Below are 17,886 nucleotides of genomic sequence, written 5' to 3' on the forward strand. Positions count from 1 at the left end.
TATAATAATTAGGTTTTACATATCTTTAATAGCAGAAGCTACTGTCTTACAAACTCTAATCTATACCTCTCAACTGCTCTACATTTTGCGGAACACTCAGATTTCAACCTTCAAAATCGTGTCTCTTTCACTGTTCTGCTTTGACAGTACACAGCTCCGATTTCTCCTTTTTTAATGACTCCGCTTTAGAGTCAATGGGAAACTAACTGCTTGGAGTTCTTATAGTCAAAGGGATCAGAGGCAGATGCTACAAGATGGTTTGCACCACTAATCTGTATTCAAAAATAGTACTGCAGGGAGCTGAGATTCTAGCATGGGATTTCCACTTTACTGGAACTGGAGAAACTGTGTGCCAACATAAAAGATACAAAGGTTGTGAGCTGTCTTTTTCTGCTACCACTGCTGTCTTAGAAGCAGAAATAACATAGGACTGGCAGTGAAATGATGACAGAAAATTGGGCACTTACGTATTACTGCAACCAGATTTTGAAGGAGGCATAACTGTTACTGTTTTTGGGAAACAAGTGTAAGTAATAGTGAAAAGGGGTATTCGAAGTCCTAACTACTGCTGTATCACATTGGTTAGGCAGCAGGAACAGGAATAACGGGAAAATTCCTCTTCCTTAGTGCGCATTGCCAACATAAGTTAATGTGAAATAAAATGAAGACGACTGCTACTACAGCAGTGTCCTTACTGCTAGAACGGTAAAGAAGTCATTGTTCATCAAAATGACATATAGCAAAGAGACCTCTACTCGTAGTTGTTGGACTGTGATTTTCTGGTTCGTTAGGGTTGACTGTACTCAGTTTCCTTACTTTTGGCTTGATAGGTTGTACAGCTAAGCATACATCTGAGTGGTGATGGTGCATTTAGGCAGTTATTCTTCTGCTGTGGCTTGTTTGTATCACTGCAAAATCCTATCAGTGAAAAGGGAAGTCTCCACGCGTCCCAGTTTTTACCTCTCCTGTCCCTGATAAAATGTTTTCTCCCTAAATCACCGAGCACTGCAGTCAGCCAGCAATGACATGCGTTACCGTTTCATACAATTTGAGATCTGGTTGTGAAAAGGGAAGTTCCCCATGCTCCCTGATTTTTACCTCTCCTGTCCCTCATAAAATGTTTCTTCCCTAAATCCCCGAGGATTGCAGTCAGTCAGCAATGCCATGCGTTAGAGTTTCATACAATTTGAAATCTGATTGCAATAATACGCAAGTACCAAAAATGATCAGAGCTCCATTCTGGAAAAAAAAAAAAAAGTAAGTGACGGAACAACTTCAACTTTTGAAACAAAAAGCATTCTGTGCCAGTGCTTGGCCCATCTGCATTTGTCTGTGTTTCTTATCTAGTGATAGTTAACATAATTTGCTGCATCAAAAAAAAAAGGCATACTCTGCTAGTGTACTGTGGTTTGAAAAGTTACCCATATCTCTCAACTGTCTCAGATTTTGCAGAATGTCCCCGATTTTCCCTCATATTTTTGCTCTTTCTTAAAAATGTTTGCTTTTCTAGTAAATCACTGAGGATTACAGCAGAATCAGAGCTGGTGACTTATTTGGCGCTCAGTACTTCTCACCGATCAACCCTAAACAGTAGGTTGTGCAGCAAAAAAAACCCCCAAAAGTATAAGAGGTGTGTCAGGTGCTAACACCCTACACTGATACACTCATGCCCAACATGAGGGGAAAAAAGCAAGCTCGCGTCTACCATCTGTCAGTCCTTCCTAGGTCCTAGCTCGCTTCTACCATCTGTAAGTCCTTCCTAGGTCCTAGCTCGCTTCTACCATCTGTCAGCCCTTCCTAGGTCCTAGCACCCTCACACTCTACTGTTGCTCATGTTTACATGCCAACTGGGAAAAATGATATGCTGATTTCTACCCCATAACACATTGAGCCCAGGGTGGCTGCCCCCTTCACCCACCCTAGCTATGCTTCAGAAATACAGTCAATAAAAAATTAATACATTTTGATGCAAAATGGAGTATAGTAATATTTAAAACCTCTTCTGATTTCTGGCCTTTGTCCCTCAACATTTTTAGCTTTGTCCCTTAATCTTGAGCAAAGAAATTGAGAAATATGAAATGTCCTGTTCAGTCGACTGTTGTTATGCATATTTCCTGAAACATTGTAGAGTCTCGTTTGATAAATGCAGTACATAATTTATGAGCCAGTACACACACTGCACTATTAGAAATAATCATAAAAGCTATTTTATTCTGAATTCAAGTTTGCTTGATGTTCAGTGTATTTTGCTAGCTATTAAAACATGCAACACTTGATATGAACAAGTAAAATGAATAGTTTTCAAGATTATTAGTAGCACAGTATTTATACTTGCATAAGAATAGGGCTTTAACAGTACATTCTTGGAAGTGAGTACTACCTTTGCATGACTTTTTTTTAAATAAATTTGTAAGATTTTAGACACATTCATAGTAAATACCAGTGCTTCAAAAATGTTTCAGTGGAAAAATGCATCATACCCGTTTTCCTGTTTCTGGTTATATATCTTTAGCAATATGCTGCTGGTATGTAAAAAGTACAGTTTTGTACCTACCATAAATGTAGATGTTCGAGTGTTCACCCTGCTGCAGTCATCACACTTGGGTTATCCTGCCGTCAGGCGGTCCTGCAGTCAGCCTGAGTTCCAAAGTCTTGGTCCGGCGTTGGTTGCTGTCGCTTCTTCCCTGACGTCAGTGCGCCAGGGGTATATAAGAGGCATCCAACACCATTTTCTTCAGTTTTTCTTGCCCCAGATGTCAGGTGCCCCCAATAGGTAGGCAATATATATATATATATATATATATATATATATATATATATATATATATGCTATATAAAAATGTACATATAAAAATAAAACAATACCTTCAGGCACAAGCAAATACACCACAGAGGTTGTATAGGATAGAATGGTATAGATAAGTCCAGCTAGTTCAGAGGGGATGGAGGGAGGGTAACCTGGACTGCAGCAGGGTGAACACTCGAACATCTACATTTATGATAGGTACAAAACTGTACTATGTTCATCGTGTTACCCTGCTGCAGTCATCACACTTGGGTTGAATCCCAAAGCTAAGGATGGGTGGTGGAATTAAACAGGGTTAGAAGAAGCTAGTAGGCCCTGCAAAACTGCAGTGGCAAAACCAGCTCTAGTCTTAGAATACAGAGGTAAGTGACAGTGTTTGAAGGTGTGCACTGAACTCCAAGTTGCAGCTTCCAGAATATCCTTGGTTGGCACCCCCCTGAGAAAGGCTGCTGATGTAGCTGTAGCCCTGGTGGAGTGGGACCTAATGTTAGCAGGTACCGGTTTCCCATGATGTGTGTAGCAGAAACGTATGCAATGTCCTATCCATTTTGAAATGGTCTGTTTTGAGATAGCTTTTCCTTGTGATCCTGCAGCATAGGCTACAAAGAGCTGGTCAGATTTTCTGAAAGCCTTAGTTTTATCCAAGTAGTAATGTAATTGCCTTTGAATGTCCAAAGAGTGCAGGAGTCTTTCTCCTTTGTTCTGGGGGTTTGGGAAAAAGGTGGGCAAATGAATGGTTTGGTTTAGGGCCACACTGGATACCACCTTTGGCATAAAGGAAGGGTTAGTTCGTAGAGAGACTCTGTCTTGATGAAAAATGAGGAAAGGCTCCACTGTCATTAGTGCCTGTAGCTCTGAGACTCTTCTAGCTGAAGTTATTGCTAGTAGCAGGGCAGTCTTCCATGAAAGAAATTTTAAATCAGCTGAAAAAGCTGGTTCAAAGGGCGGCAGTGTAAGCTTTTCCAGAACAAAGTTGAGATCCCAAGTAGGTGTTGGTGCTCTCCTGGGCGGTCTTATGTTCTTAGCCCCTCTGAGGTACTGTCTTAGGAGTGGATGTGAAAATAAAGGAGGATCCGTGTTGTAATGAGCTGAAATTGCTGAGGCGTGGATCTTAACAGATGAAAAGGAAAGTCCTTTGTGCAACATCTCAGTTAAATATTGTAGAATCTGAGGAATGTTTGGATCAAGGGGATTTTGGCCTTTAGCCTGGTTCCAGGGGCAGAATCTTTTCCATTTGTCTGAATAGGTTTTCCTGGTGCTGGGCCTCCTGGCCTCCAGAATGACATCCATAACAGTTTTGGATAGAGGTGTTGGCTGGTTGTTTAGGTAATTTGCCATGCAGCCAGGTTTAAAGTCTTGAGCTGGCTGTGTAGAATCTGATTCTCTTGCTGGGTGAGCAGGTGAGGAATTTGTAGTTGGTAGTTTTGGGGGTTGGCAAACAGATCTATGTCTGGGCGTCCCCATTTTTGAGTTATCATTGCAAATACTTGTGGATCTAGTTTCCATTTGTGGGGATCCATGATGTTTCTGCTTAGGTCGTCTGCCAATGTGTTTTTCTTTCCTGGCAGGAATTGGGCTTGTAGTTGAACTTGGTAAGACAGTGCTGTGTTCTACAAGGTCATTGCTTGCCTGCATAGAGGGTAGGAATGTGTGCCCCCTTGCTTATGTACCACATTACTGTGGTATTGTCCGTCTTTATTATTAGTTGTCCTGGGTGTAAGAGGTCCTTGAAAGCTGTTAGGGCATTCTGTACTGCTAGCATTTCTTTCTGATTGATATGCAGTTGCCTTTGATCTGTAGTCCATTTGCCCTGAATGCACTGTCCTGCCATGTGTGCTCCTCAGGCATAGTCCGATGCATCTGTTGTCATAGTTTGCCTGGCTGTGGGTAAGGTGAAAGGCTGACCCTTGTTGAGGTGACATGCCTGTGCCCACCATAGAAACTCCTGTTGTAGGCAGGGAATGAGTGGTATATCATTGTTTCCAAGCTGTGGCTGTTCCGAGTCCATAAGCTTTTCAGGTGCCACTGTAATTTCCTCATATGCAGTTTTGCAAATGGTATTAGTAGTATGCAAGATGCCATGAATCCCAAGGGCTGCAGAATTTTTCTTGCAGGGAGTTGGGTCTTTGTTGCCATTATTTTGAAGTATTGAGTCAGCTGTTGTTGCTTGTCTGGCGTGAGATAAGCCATCTGGGCCGTTGTATTCAAGCTGGCACCCAGGAATATTATGTTTTGTGAGGGCACTAGTTTTGATTTCTTTTCGTTTACTGTGTAACCTAGGCAACTTTGAAGGTGTTTGACAAATGCCAGATGCTTTAAAAGAATGTCCTTGCTTTCTGCTTGAATAAGGCAGTCGTCCAGGTATGGGTATATTTGAATTCCTCTTTGTCTGCAGTATGCAATTACTGGTGCCAGGCATTTTGTGAAGACCCTGGGCGCAGTAGATAAGCCAAAGGGCAGTGCAGAGAATTGATAATGGGTTGAACCTGCAATGAAGCGGAGGTATCTTCTGCAATTTTGTCTGATAGGGACATGCAGGTATGCCTCCTTGAGGTCCAACGTTACTATCCAATCATTCTTGCCCAGCATGGCAAGAAGCTGCTGTAGTGTTAGCATCTTGAATTTTGGTACTTGCAGATAGGTGTTCAGAATTGAAAGATCCAGAATGGGTCTCCATGCTTTGTCCTTTCTTGGGACTAGAAAGAGTCTTGAATAAAATCCTTATCCTTGCTCCTGTGTAGGTACCTGCTGAATGGCTCTCATGTCCATGAGAGCTGTAATTTGTTTTTGTGCCTCTGCCCATTGATTTGGTAGCAGGTTTGGCATTTCTTTTATCCTTGGCAAGGTATGAAAGTGAAATCTGTATCCTTGTGAGACAATGTTTAGAACCCATTTGTCTTTTGTGATGATGTGCCAGTTGTCTGCAAAAAGTGCTAATTTTCCTCCCAAGGGAGCTGCCAAGAGGGATTTGCTTGGTAGTTTGAGGGGTGAGTCATTGTGTTTGTCTTCTGCTAGCTTGGGGCCTGTCTTCTCCTCCTTTCTGGGCAGCAGTACCCCATTGGCAAGGTTTGTAAGGGCCTTATGACTGACCTCTGCCCCTTGGACATCTGTATTTTCCCCTCTGTGATCTGTCAGAAGCTGGAAAGGACCAGTTTTTTGTTGATCAATTTCTGCTGAAACGAGGGGGTTGTACCTGTAAAAAATCCTTGACCGTCTGCATAGACTTTGCCTTATCCTCCATTTTCTTTAAAACCTCTTCTGCCTTGACACCAAATAATACATCCTGCTGTAAAGGTGCATCCAATAATTTTGCTTTAACATGATCAGGTAGGGTTTGTTCTTTTAACCAAGCATGTCTACGTATGACAGACCCAGTAACAGCTGCTCTACAGGAAGCTTCCAATGAATCAAATCCACATTGTAAAGAATGTTTGCCCATCTGTTCAGCTGCATGCAACAGATCCTGCATTTCCTTGAATTCAGACTGTTCAGAAAGTGTGCTCATTTTTTGCTTTGAGACATTAGGAATTGCTGATATTTCAGCATGTGAAACTGACAATTTAATGCTCTCATAGCCAGAGTAGCTGAGGTGTATATCTTCTTTCCCCATCTATCTAGGGCTCTGGAATCCCTTTCAGAGGGAACAGGATTTTTAGCCATAGAAGCTTTAGCCTCTTTGGGACCCTGGGAAATTGTTTCTGGGTCAGCAACAGGGCTTTTATAAAGCAATTTGTGTGAGTCAGGTACTCTGTAGTATCTGTCTGGTTTGGCTGGAGCAGGAGGTAGAGAGTCTGGATTTAGACTAGACTCCAAGTAAACATCATCCACAATGTCTAAAACTGGAGGGATAGCAAGTGGTCTGCGCTGGGGTAGTAAAAAGAACTCTCTGAGCCTTTTCTCAGAATCAGAGTAGTCCTGGCCTTCCCAGTGGAAATGTTCTCTCATGGTATGTAAAGTTTCCCCAAAGGAGTAGTCTTCAGGGGGAGATGCTGAGGGAATAGAGTCTTCAGCATCAGAGTCTTCATAAGGGGGAAAAGTGTAATTCTGTTCCTCAGAAGAATCTGAGGAAATTGAAACCTGGTCAGAGGAAGCATAATCCTCCTCTTGTCTTGGTCTTTTATCTGAAGGGAGATGGGAACCCCTGATTAGGGTAATCAAATCTTCAGCTATCTTAAGCATCTGCTTCTTAGGCATGGGGCCTTGAACTGGAGACTGATGCACAGTCTTTTTTGGTTTTAATGGAGTTTTAAGCTTAGCATAAGATTTAATGGTGAGTGTAGTTGGTCTGAAGACACCTTCTGCAACCAAAGGTGTTTCTACTGCACCGGGATCTCCTTCTGCTCCGGTGTCAGAAGGGCCTAATGAAGATGGCTGCGACAGCCTAGTACACTACACTAGAGAATCCAAAGCTGTCTGGGGTTCCAATTCTGCGGTCGTCAGGGGCTGCATAGGCACCTCACTGAAAACCGGAGAACCGGCGACAGGCCCAGCAGAGGCCTCGGAGTCTGGCTTGTTCCTAGGCTGCCTGTCCTTATCCTTGTGTTTTTTTATGCATGCCGGTCATCGGCTGCTCCGACGGCATGATATAATTACATTTCCTACCAAAGTAATGTCGTGCGAAGTCAAAACGGCGTTTGATAGTTCGTTTATTAAACCTACCACAAAACCGACAACCTGTGATGTCGTGGTCTGGGCCTAGGCAAGGAATACAATAAGAATGGAAGTCCTTATGAGGTATTTGCTTCCCACAAGAAATGCAATTGTTATCTTTTTCTGACATCGGGCTGAGGCAAGAAAAGGTTCCCCAACAGGGTACTTAGCTTTATTGAAGACTTCGGACTGAAATTCGATTCGAAAATCTCAGGTGTTGGCCGACCGGCACTAGCGAACTGCTTCTGCTTCGGGCACCGCACAGCAAGAAAGACTGAAGAAAATGGTGTCGGATGCCTCTTATATACCCCTGGCGCACTGACATCAGGGAAGAAGCGTCAGCAACCGACGCTAGACCAAGACTTTGGAACTCAGGCTGACTGCGGGACTGCCTGATGGCAGGATAACCCAAGTGTGATGACTGCAGCAGGGTAACACAATGAACATCAACTCAATCATGGTTTATGGGCTTGTGCTACTGAAATATCATGTAGTACTACAAAGATCTTATTGAGTGCTTCAAATACTTATTTACTATTTTTCTCTCTGCTGCATTTCAGCTGGCTAAAATCCTGTTGAGTCTTAATTAACAACAAGGTGGTCAGGTAATGTAAACTGTTTTCTTGCATTCTGCTGCAACAAACTGCAGGGAGAACCTTCATGACTGTTCAGTAATAATACCAAGAATTTGTCCAAGGTGTTAACGTTAAATGCGGCCAGTATGTTTATAATTTGTACTGAGGGTTACTGACTGCTACAACAGCTATTTACCTGTTCTGTATCGCAAAATGTTATACTACATTAAGGTACACTGCTGGTACAACTGCACAGCTGCATCGGTTTAGTGCCACAAGGGCCTAATTTTACAGGTTATGCCTTTCAACACTGCAAATGTCTGCATCATACTCCCATCCCCTTGACAGCAAAATTACGCATAAGCAAATTTTGTGCTATAATGATTCTGGACCCTCTTTATACCACCTGATGTGCTAATTAGAGAGGTTGAGAGGTATGTTATAATCTTTAACAACAAAAGGAAAGAAAAAAGAGATGAAGACATCCACTTTACCCATTAATGGTGATTTCCCAGTCTTAGAAGAAGACTGAGTAGACCTGTGGAAGACTGCAAAAGTTCTGTCTAAGAAACTAACCTTCAAGGAGTATGGACTGTTCTGCTGTGGCTACTCTGCTGATTAAACACCTGAAGAAAACTGGCCAAATGTGGTGATGATTCTGCTTTGGTACAGTGAACACGAATGCAATTATCTGTGAGGTGGGTTTAGCATAATGGTTACGGTCTTCACCTAGCAAACACAAGGGACACAATTTAATTCTGACCTTGGGTTATTGGCTAGGCTTAAAATGGCCCTTCAGGACAGTTAGCCTAGCATTCACCTATGAACCTCTAAATCCTAAACTCTTCTTAAGGCAAACTGGAGATATGGATGATGCGAGGAAGGTGAAATAAACAAGGATCTAGCACAGTATGTCTGCCACGTAAGACAAAGTAGATCTCTACACACATCAGAGGGTGGAATGATTTCAACTAATATACATGCTGCAAATTTTATTGGGCATAGAGTACCAATATAAGGAAATCGGAAAACTTCTCAAAATAAAGTCTAAAACAGAATCTTAAGCCTTCGCTCTTCTCACAGGTTTAAAGAAGTGAAGTAAAGAAAGCTACTGTGTGATAGTATATATTTCAGGTTTTAATATGGTTTAAAACTAACTGCATTTATTGAATTTTACAAACCTGTAGTTTATTGCTAATCTCACATATTCTGCACGGTTCTCTAAAGTGATGTGGGTGTACTTTGAGCTGAGCTGAATGTCCTGGCCGCTTGCACTTGGCACTGTGAAGGGAAGGCTCATAGCCTCAAATTCTTCTGATGTGGCTTCATTATCACGGATGTACATAAGGCCTGGGATAAAATCTTTGTCCACCTTTACAAAAATAAGAAAAAGAATTGGTTAACAGTTTTTAAAAGTGCACAATTCTAACATTCATTCCACAATAGCAGTTGAGCACTGCTTTTCTAATCACAGTGCAACCCTTTGCTATACAGTTCTAAACTCATTTTTCCGGTGTCATGCACAGAAGAAACACACAAAAAGAAGGAAATAGTACACATTCGGATACTGTACAAACATGCACACAAACAGAAAGACATATACGCCCATGTAATTATTGGGAATGTCAACTCAATTAAGATCCACACTCAACAGAGAAGCAAGGACAGAAGTTCTAATGAACAATGACAACAAGCACAATGCTACAGATAGGATAAAAGAAGCTGTATAATAAACATTACAGAAGGATATTAATAAAAAGTCAATGGGAATATTAGAAATGTCATTAAGGCCAAGTTATACAGTGCTGCAATCCTGTCTGTCAAGACAGAGGATTAAAACTATGAGTTGTTAAAAAGAAGTTATGTACTAACCATAATGGTCCATCTGTGTTGCCCATTTTCATTCTTCCTCAATGGATGGGTTCAGATCTGACACTCGGATCCGACTCAGCCTTTACACTAGCACGTGGCCTCTGAAAAACTCTGGAGCTCCTTTCCTACCTACAATGCACTATCTCAAATGTCAATCAGATCCTATTTAAAGCTTGAGAGAAAGAGAAACTATAAAAGAACTGCCATAACTGGAGTTCAACAAAAGGGGCATATGGTGTCCTTATCAGACTCATTCCTCCAGAAGTCATTTGTGAGAAAAGGAGGGGAATGGAGGGAGGGAAGATGAGGAAGAATGAAAATGGACAACACAGAATGTTATGGTAAGTGCATAACTTCTTTATCTGTTGTCAATTTTTAATTTATTCTTCAATGACAGAGTCTCCAGCTGCCTGAATTCCTGGGTGGACTCTAATGAAGGTTATTCCTGAGTACAGTTGAGCCAAAGACTGCTCTTCCCCTCAAGACCAGATCTAGTTTGTAATGAGTGATAAAGGTATGCGGATTTGACCAAGTTGCTGCAGCACATATATCATCCATGGATGTTCTAGACTGGAATAAAGTGGAAGTAGCCATATATCTGATTGAATGAGCCTTTAGTGGTTTAGGTAAGGGGAGATTCAATTTTCTGCAGACAATCTGCAATCTGTCAACTATATTTTGCATTTACTTCTTGGAGGTCAAAGCTAAGTAAAGGTATGTGGCTGACCATGTCTGCAGATGACTGCAAACTTGGTGCCATCATAAACTCCCCAGAGGTCACCATGATCTTCCAAGAGGGCCTGAAAAACATAGTTTGCATCAAAACCATGGCCTAAAGTGTATAACTGTATCCTTCAGCAAGCAGGACTCTCCTTGTAACTATCACAATTGACAATGCACCCCTGAAAATGTATCCCACAATTAGGGATTTGGAAACGTATGTCAACAATGAACTTTCCTTTGATCACCAAATACTCACTGTTGTAAGGAAGTCTTTTTTCAATGCATAGCTTATATCAAATGGTACTGCATCAAGATCCAGGGATGTAATCATTCCACTGTACTTTGCAGTCATTAGACAGATCAAGTAGAATAATGCCCCTTTTGGTATGCACTTGTCTAAACATTTGTCACAACTGTATGACCACAATGCTTTCTCACAGAAAAAAAACTCTAAAATGTAAAAACTATGCAGCACTTCAAAGCCTTCTCATTTTATTCTTAGCACCATAAAGGTTATTAAGAGACAATCTCTGTTCTCATGCATACCATTCAACCTCTTAGTGCAAAATTCTGGACAAAGAATAAAATAATGGGGGAACAAAGGCCACACAATAGGGAAAGATTTTAAATATTGTTCTTATACACTTAGAAAGTTGCTAGAATAACAGGATCTGTGTTGGCGCACATTTACTGAAGAATATGATGTCTGAAACTCAAATGTATGTTGTTATATAGTGACTTCAATCCTCAATGATTTGCCAGAAAACCACACATTTTGTGATGAACAAACTAAAAATGTGGAAAAATCTGGAAAGCTGAGAGGCATGGTGTCATATATAGACCTTCAACAGTCCATGGTCTGTCAGAACTATTACACATTCAGAAGTCCAGTGGTATCAATAAGCACCTGCTGAAGAAATCTATATCTCTTTTGTAAAAATAAACAGAACATGGTGGAAGGATAAGTTTGTACCACAAATAACACTGCTTCTATAGAACTGTCTTCCATACCACAAACTGAATACTTCTCTTATTCTATTCAAATGTAATCTGGACAAATGTTATGGGTAACCACACATTCACCCCTGGTTTATCACCCTTGTCCCTCAAGGATAGGGGAAACATGGAAATGTCCCAGCATACCTTTGTTCGGCCCATCTCCGGGTTATTCATATACAAAATATAAGGGCTAAAGACAACCATAGGAATGTAAGGCTAGGCTTCTCAAGATGCTCACAGATCAATAGTTTATCATCCATGAATCTTAAAAAAGTTTGTGTTCCTGGAAAATGTGGATGCAAAGATGGATACATTTCATACCCATGATGGCCACCATAGCCCAAGGCATTAAGAGAGGTAGAAGAGTCTGATAGGTGAGCATTCTAAGTCTTTTTTTACCTTCAGAAATTTGTTTAGAGTGCAGGAGATGTCTACAATTGATCTCTAGGGTTAATTTTTCCTTGGCTCTAGGAACAGCTTTGAACAAAGTCCTGTGCTTAATTCTGTTGGAAGAATCTCTTTTACAGCTGCACAAACCAATAGCTGCTCTTTCACTAGACCTACTAAAGAAATCTGGTCTGTAGGCATTTGTGAACACTCCCATTCTGAGGAAACATTTGAAATTCTGTTCTGTAACTTATAGTCATCAAGCTCTCTTCTCCCAGGCACCTGACATCAAAGCATACTATTGGCATTTTCAGAACTTTAACATTTTGCCTATAAGGTAGGGGGAGAGAAAGGAATAGGAATTACAAATTATAATAAATAATATTATACAATTATTATAAATAAAATTATGCTGGAGAGGTGAACTCCTGTGAATGGAGTTTCCATTACCCCTTCCTACTCCTCCTTTGTTATCTGCTCTAGCCAGCAACTTCTCCCAGCAACCCTTTCCAAAAGCCATGTTTTGTTTAAATGTTTCAGCTCTCATTTGTTTTTGACTGAAATACCAGTTTTGTAGGGTAATTTCTACCATACGCTGGAATGGTTTACTATCATTTGTCTGAATATTACTTGACTTGAAAGTCAAATGTTTGAAACAGTTTGAATAAAAACCCACATGACTGAATCACAATTCAATGAAAATATTTAGTACAAGAAAATAGAACATAAAATAGTGCTTCTGTCCCACTTCAACCACCCCTCTTTAATTACTTACACTAACACAACAGATGCGCAACCACTTGAGAAAAGAAAAATCACCACACAGTGAATCGGTGCTTATGACATCAACATTTATTCACCATGTACGGTGTCAGACGTTTTTTGACTAAATGCAATAGATTTGCAAATAAAATTAATTGCTCATTATGGTAAGCTCATAAATTCCAGTTTCTTTAGTAAAACCAGTTGGGTTCATAGGTGTGCAGTAGGCTAATGGCACTGGAGCCTTTACAAGCCTAGCCCACCAGTTCCTCTGTCAAGTAGAGCCACTGGAGTGATCCCTGGGGTGAATTTTCTATTTCCCATCCACTCATCAAGATTTCTTTTGAAGAGGGACAGTGAAGTGCTCTGTTTGACATGTATGGGAAGTCTATTCCATAGCATGGGCAGTCTCTGGGTTATGAACCTGTCCCTCCAGCACGTTCTGTTGATTGTGGTAATAAGGTTGAGGTCTTTGGAGCGTGTGGTGCACAGGGATTGGGATTTCTTTAGATGTAGCATTTCTAACAGAGCTGGGTCAGACATGGCTTTGTAAGTCAAGCACAGATTGCCTCTAAGTAGGCGATGTGAGACAGAGAATAGTTGGGAGGTTTTTTTTTAGTTTGTCTGTTTCTTGTTTGCTGAATAAAGACTTTCTTGTGAATTTATGGTGTACCGTTTGGTTTAGTTTTGCAAGTGCACAGCTTTTCAGCTGTACTGTGCTAGAAAAGATCATCACTGATAACAAACTTCCAAGTCTCTAAAACTTAACACACAACACAAACAATATTTTTTGCAAAATTATTAACTTAACAAAAGAATCATTAAAAAATAACTTTGCTCCTTTTCAACAAAAGCAAATGAATCTCCAAGTTAAGACACTTGGAAATAAAAGGCAATCTGATCAGGTGCAATGACAGTTTACAAAGATCTCTGTGCTTAACTCAAATGAACAGAAATAGTACATCATCTGGGGATTTTCTACAAAGATATTTCATATAAATAATTTTAAAAATATATACAAACTTTAAATGTACACACAAGTATTTATTTTTACCTCACTAAGGTCGGCAATTGTCAGGTTCATTCCAGCTAGTTGTTTCCATACTGGTTCAGCTAGGTTAAGGCTTAAAGGACTGCCTGTTCGAATAGCGATGCCCAATAGCACACCTGAAACAAAATATTTTTTGGTACATTTAATTTACTCAATCAGTGTTAAGCACATGTCCCTAAAGCAGTGCTACAAAATTATGCCATTCTATGCAAAACAGTTCATTTTCTTGTTAAAATGCCTTTTGCTTGACTTTAAGTTTCAAGCTCTTTTTCATGCAGTCATCAACCCACAGTGTGTTAAGATGAACTGGTTTTAGTAACATGACCTATGAGCTTAGGACCCAATGCATTCACACGTACACAAAACGGACACGGACTAGAGAATGTAGGAGAGAATTCAACTGGAAACACAAAACCGTGCATTTCAAAGCAGCTGCTACTGGTTAACAATTTATTCTGACTACTGCAGTACAGTCCATGTGGTCAGGAATACAAATGCTAACTACCACCAACATGCAATGCATGCAACATCCTCAAAGATACACATGTCCAAGATGTGACAGAACCTCCTGCGAAATGAACAAATGGGGCAGCATCTGATGCAATTCTCTCAAAAATACAGCATCTTCTAGAAGGCAAAGTACATCTGCTTACATTGTATATTTTCTAGTATCTCTAGTCTTAAACTGTAACACAGAATGTTTCATTGATGATATTGTATATATGTCAGCTGCAACAACAAAATGTGCGTTTTATGTACTGTCATATGCAGGGATTACAATTTATGTATTTGATATATTGTTTTTGTTAAATGTGGAGTTTTTCTCCCCAGGCCTCTGCTGAAAATGGGTATTCATTCTACTTGGATTTTCCTGGTAAACAAATGTGAAATAAATAAATCTGCACCATGGGAGACTATCAAAAATATTTTCCACCTGGAAGAGTAATGCTTTTGAGTGGAAAGATTCTTGGAGTTTTGAATAATTTCTTACTTCTCAAGCCAAGAGGTCTGGAGGATCTACAGTAAAAGCTGGGCATTTCATATGGAGCTGGCATGGGGAATCCTCTGGTTGCATTGGGAAGATTTCCAATATCACTTAAACCTGAAAAAAATAATGATTTCAGCAACTGCAGACTGATGATCATGTCTTTGTTCTCGAGTGACAAATAGGTCAATATTCAGACTAGCCTACTTCTGGGAGATTAGACTCAAACATGGTTACAGAACTTAAACTACACTGGAGGACTGGAAAAGGAGCTCTGAATGTTTGCCAATATGTTCACCTTGCTTGAAATATAAACTGGTATGACAGCAGTACTCCTGTCCATGAGTCACTTTCAAACACACATTACTTGTCTGAATATGGTAAGGGTACAGCCATGTGCTTCCTTGCTTATTTAGATATTGCATGACTGATGTCAGGCAAACACCAGAGGTCACAAAAGCAGGTTCTTCTCCAAAGCATTTAAAGTCAGAAGGAAAGCATGCAGATCCAACTGGCTGATGTGAAGCCCCCTCTCCAAGGGGGAATATACTTTCCTTGCATTCTGAATAGACACAGGTGACTGGTCTGCCCCACAAATGAAGCATTTGTCATCTGCACATACAGTAGGCATGGATGTAGGAAAGAAAGAAATTCTCACAGATTACAATCCCCACCACAAAAAAAAAAAGGCAACACTATGGCCATGGCAACATCCACACTAGAGTTGCTGGACATCAAAAGCCAGCTGTCTCTATTCTGGAACATATACAGATTCTTCTCATGGAAGCATTCACTTATCATGGTCAACATCTTGGTAAGCAGTGGAGATAAAGGAAAGTCAAGACCATGGCGTTCTGTATTTGAAAATAAATCTTAACCAGAGTGAACCAATGAACCTCCTGCTTGAATCCCAGGAACTTCTGTGCCAGAAGGTGACCATCAAAGCATTTTATAGCACTAGGACCCCTACTGGAACTTGACATACCAGGTAAAGTCGCTGAAGTCCAGAGTGAGACAGAAGCATTCCACTCTCTCTGTAAACAACAGAAAAGAGAGGGGGGATGATGACCTATGGCTTCATTCTGAAGGAAGGACTGTCTCTATGGCCAATCTCAGTGGTAGGCTCTGGGATTGCCTCAACCCCTATATGGAAAACAGCATGGCCTCTGAATGGAGCCCATTCTGGCAGGCGATGGGGGGGGTATCCAACAGCTAAAAAAACAGTCATCTGTAATCACTGACCATGCTGAAACTCACTACTTCTCCGAGAGTTCTCTCCATGACAGAGCAAATTTGAAGAAAAGTCTTCATGTGTACCAGCAGATGAACAAGACTGTAAATGCTGGACCAATAGCTATCCTCTTGACTTAGCTAGCAGTACTACAGAAAGTAAGTACGTACATCATTTGGGGGTCTTCCTCAACTTGTGAGGAGGCTTCTTCTAGGGTACACTATGCCTTGAAGAGGAGGCAGAGGAGGCCAAATGAGGTTCACAGCAATCATAAAAAAGTGAATAAGAACTTCAGTGGGTGAACCAATGAAGTACAAAGGCTGGAAGAATAAGCCCCCCCCCCCCCCAGAAAGTACATCAAATATGTAGTGTGCAAGATCTTCCACCCCCCCCTTCACCAGATATTCAGTCATTTCAGGGGGGAAAGGAATGGGAACCTATAAGTCAATCTACAAGAAATTTCACAAGCTTTGAGGTTTCTCTGAAGAAGTCATGGAAGGAAACTGAGGAGAAGACCTAGGATGCAAACAGCCTGTGTTCTGGGCTTCATAAGAACGTAAATTGCATGCCCGTTCACCCAGGGAGTGGTTAAACTAATTAGTAAAATGTCTTTATTGGCAGGATGCTGGTGAGGACACAACAATCTTCATGGCTGCCTAAATGATGCTCTCTGTGATTTTCAGTTGTTGAACGTGTCTGGACAGATGTATGTCAAAAGAGGAATAAAATTCAATGCCTGGCCTATTGAGGGCTGGGTAAAGAGATTAAAATTCAAAAAATGAGTAAATTCTAAAATTAAACTAAACTTAGGTCTGGGGCGGGGAGGTGGGGGAAATAAAGTCTAAAAATGTGCTGCAGAGAAAAGCCTTACAGATCTTCAGGGATGCTAATGAGGATAAACTGCGTCCCTGATGGAAACTAGAGACAGCTACAAAGCATACCTACAGGGTTGGGTCACTGGATTAGTACTCAAACATACAAGCTGGTCTGGTGGGACCTACTTGAATGGCTCTTTAATATAAGAGGTTTACAACCTTTAGCTTGGCGGGACATCTGGAACCGGGGGGGGGGTTAGATAAAATGAACCATATAGCCTATGGACATTATTTTCCTCACCTACCTATCCTGTGTGATGGCCAGCCATGCTTTCTGTCTCCACAAATGGACAGTTGAGCAAATCCTTAAGAAATCTGTGGAAACCTCTCAGCGTAAGGACTACGAAATCATGGTTTTGTGCACCCCCTCTAATTCTATGCCAACATCCACTACGATAATTTCCCCTGGACTTAGGAATTTCAATCCAAATGCTGCTCAAAGGGAGGCTTCCAGGCCTTTAGAACCACAAATTATTTGCAACTCTTCTGATTCCCTGAGCAGGTCCTCTAATGAGTGGACAACTTGACACCCACAGCTGTAAGTGTCCTCCCTTTTTCTTTTCTCTTGTACAGTTTACCTTTCACTTGTGGTCAAAGTAATGAAGACTCCTCATATGGAGCATTTGGAAAGGATGATTTACAGACCCATAAGCCTCATTTGAGACTCATGATTATGCTGCACTAGGCTGCTCTTGCTGCTCCATCTGATGCATTATGTGCAACTCTCATGGACAGTGACGACACACAAGCCATTGTTGTCATATGGGATTCTAGCTTGTGATACAACTCAGTATGAAGCAATGTCTTCAAGTGTGTCTAGTGTGCATTATGCTAGATCAAACTGAAAATGCATCACATGGGTCAAGTAATCCAGCACTCAAATGCTGAATGCACATCAGACAAATGCAAGTCAAATCTACTCAAACAGCAGAGACCTCCAAGGCAGAAATGAACTCGACCACCACAGCAC

General features: G+C 41.0%; 1 protein-coding gene across 1 annotated transcript in view; it reads right to left on the bottom strand.

Moving 5' to 3' along the window:
* The window catches only part of HERC2 (HECT and RLD domain containing E3 ubiquitin protein ligase 2), a gene marked incomplete in the record, with an annotated part of 3,551,743 nt that overhangs the window by 61,637 nt on the left and 3,472,220 nt on the right, over positions 1–17,886 (bottom strand). The window contains 2 exon segments of the mRNA XM_044072055.1: positions 9,213–9,403; positions 13,829–13,941. Of these exon segments, the coding sequence (XP_043927990.1) occupies positions 9,213–9,403; positions 13,829–13,941 (304 nt within the window).

Source organism: Protopterus annectens, chromosome 5.part0 (genome assembly GCF_019279795.1).
Source record: "Protopterus annectens isolate FY-2018-M chromosome 5.part0, PAN1.0, whole genome shotgun sequence".
Classification (NCBI taxonomy): domain Eukaryota; kingdom Metazoa; phylum Chordata; order Ceratodontiformes; family Protopteridae; genus Protopterus; species Protopterus annectens.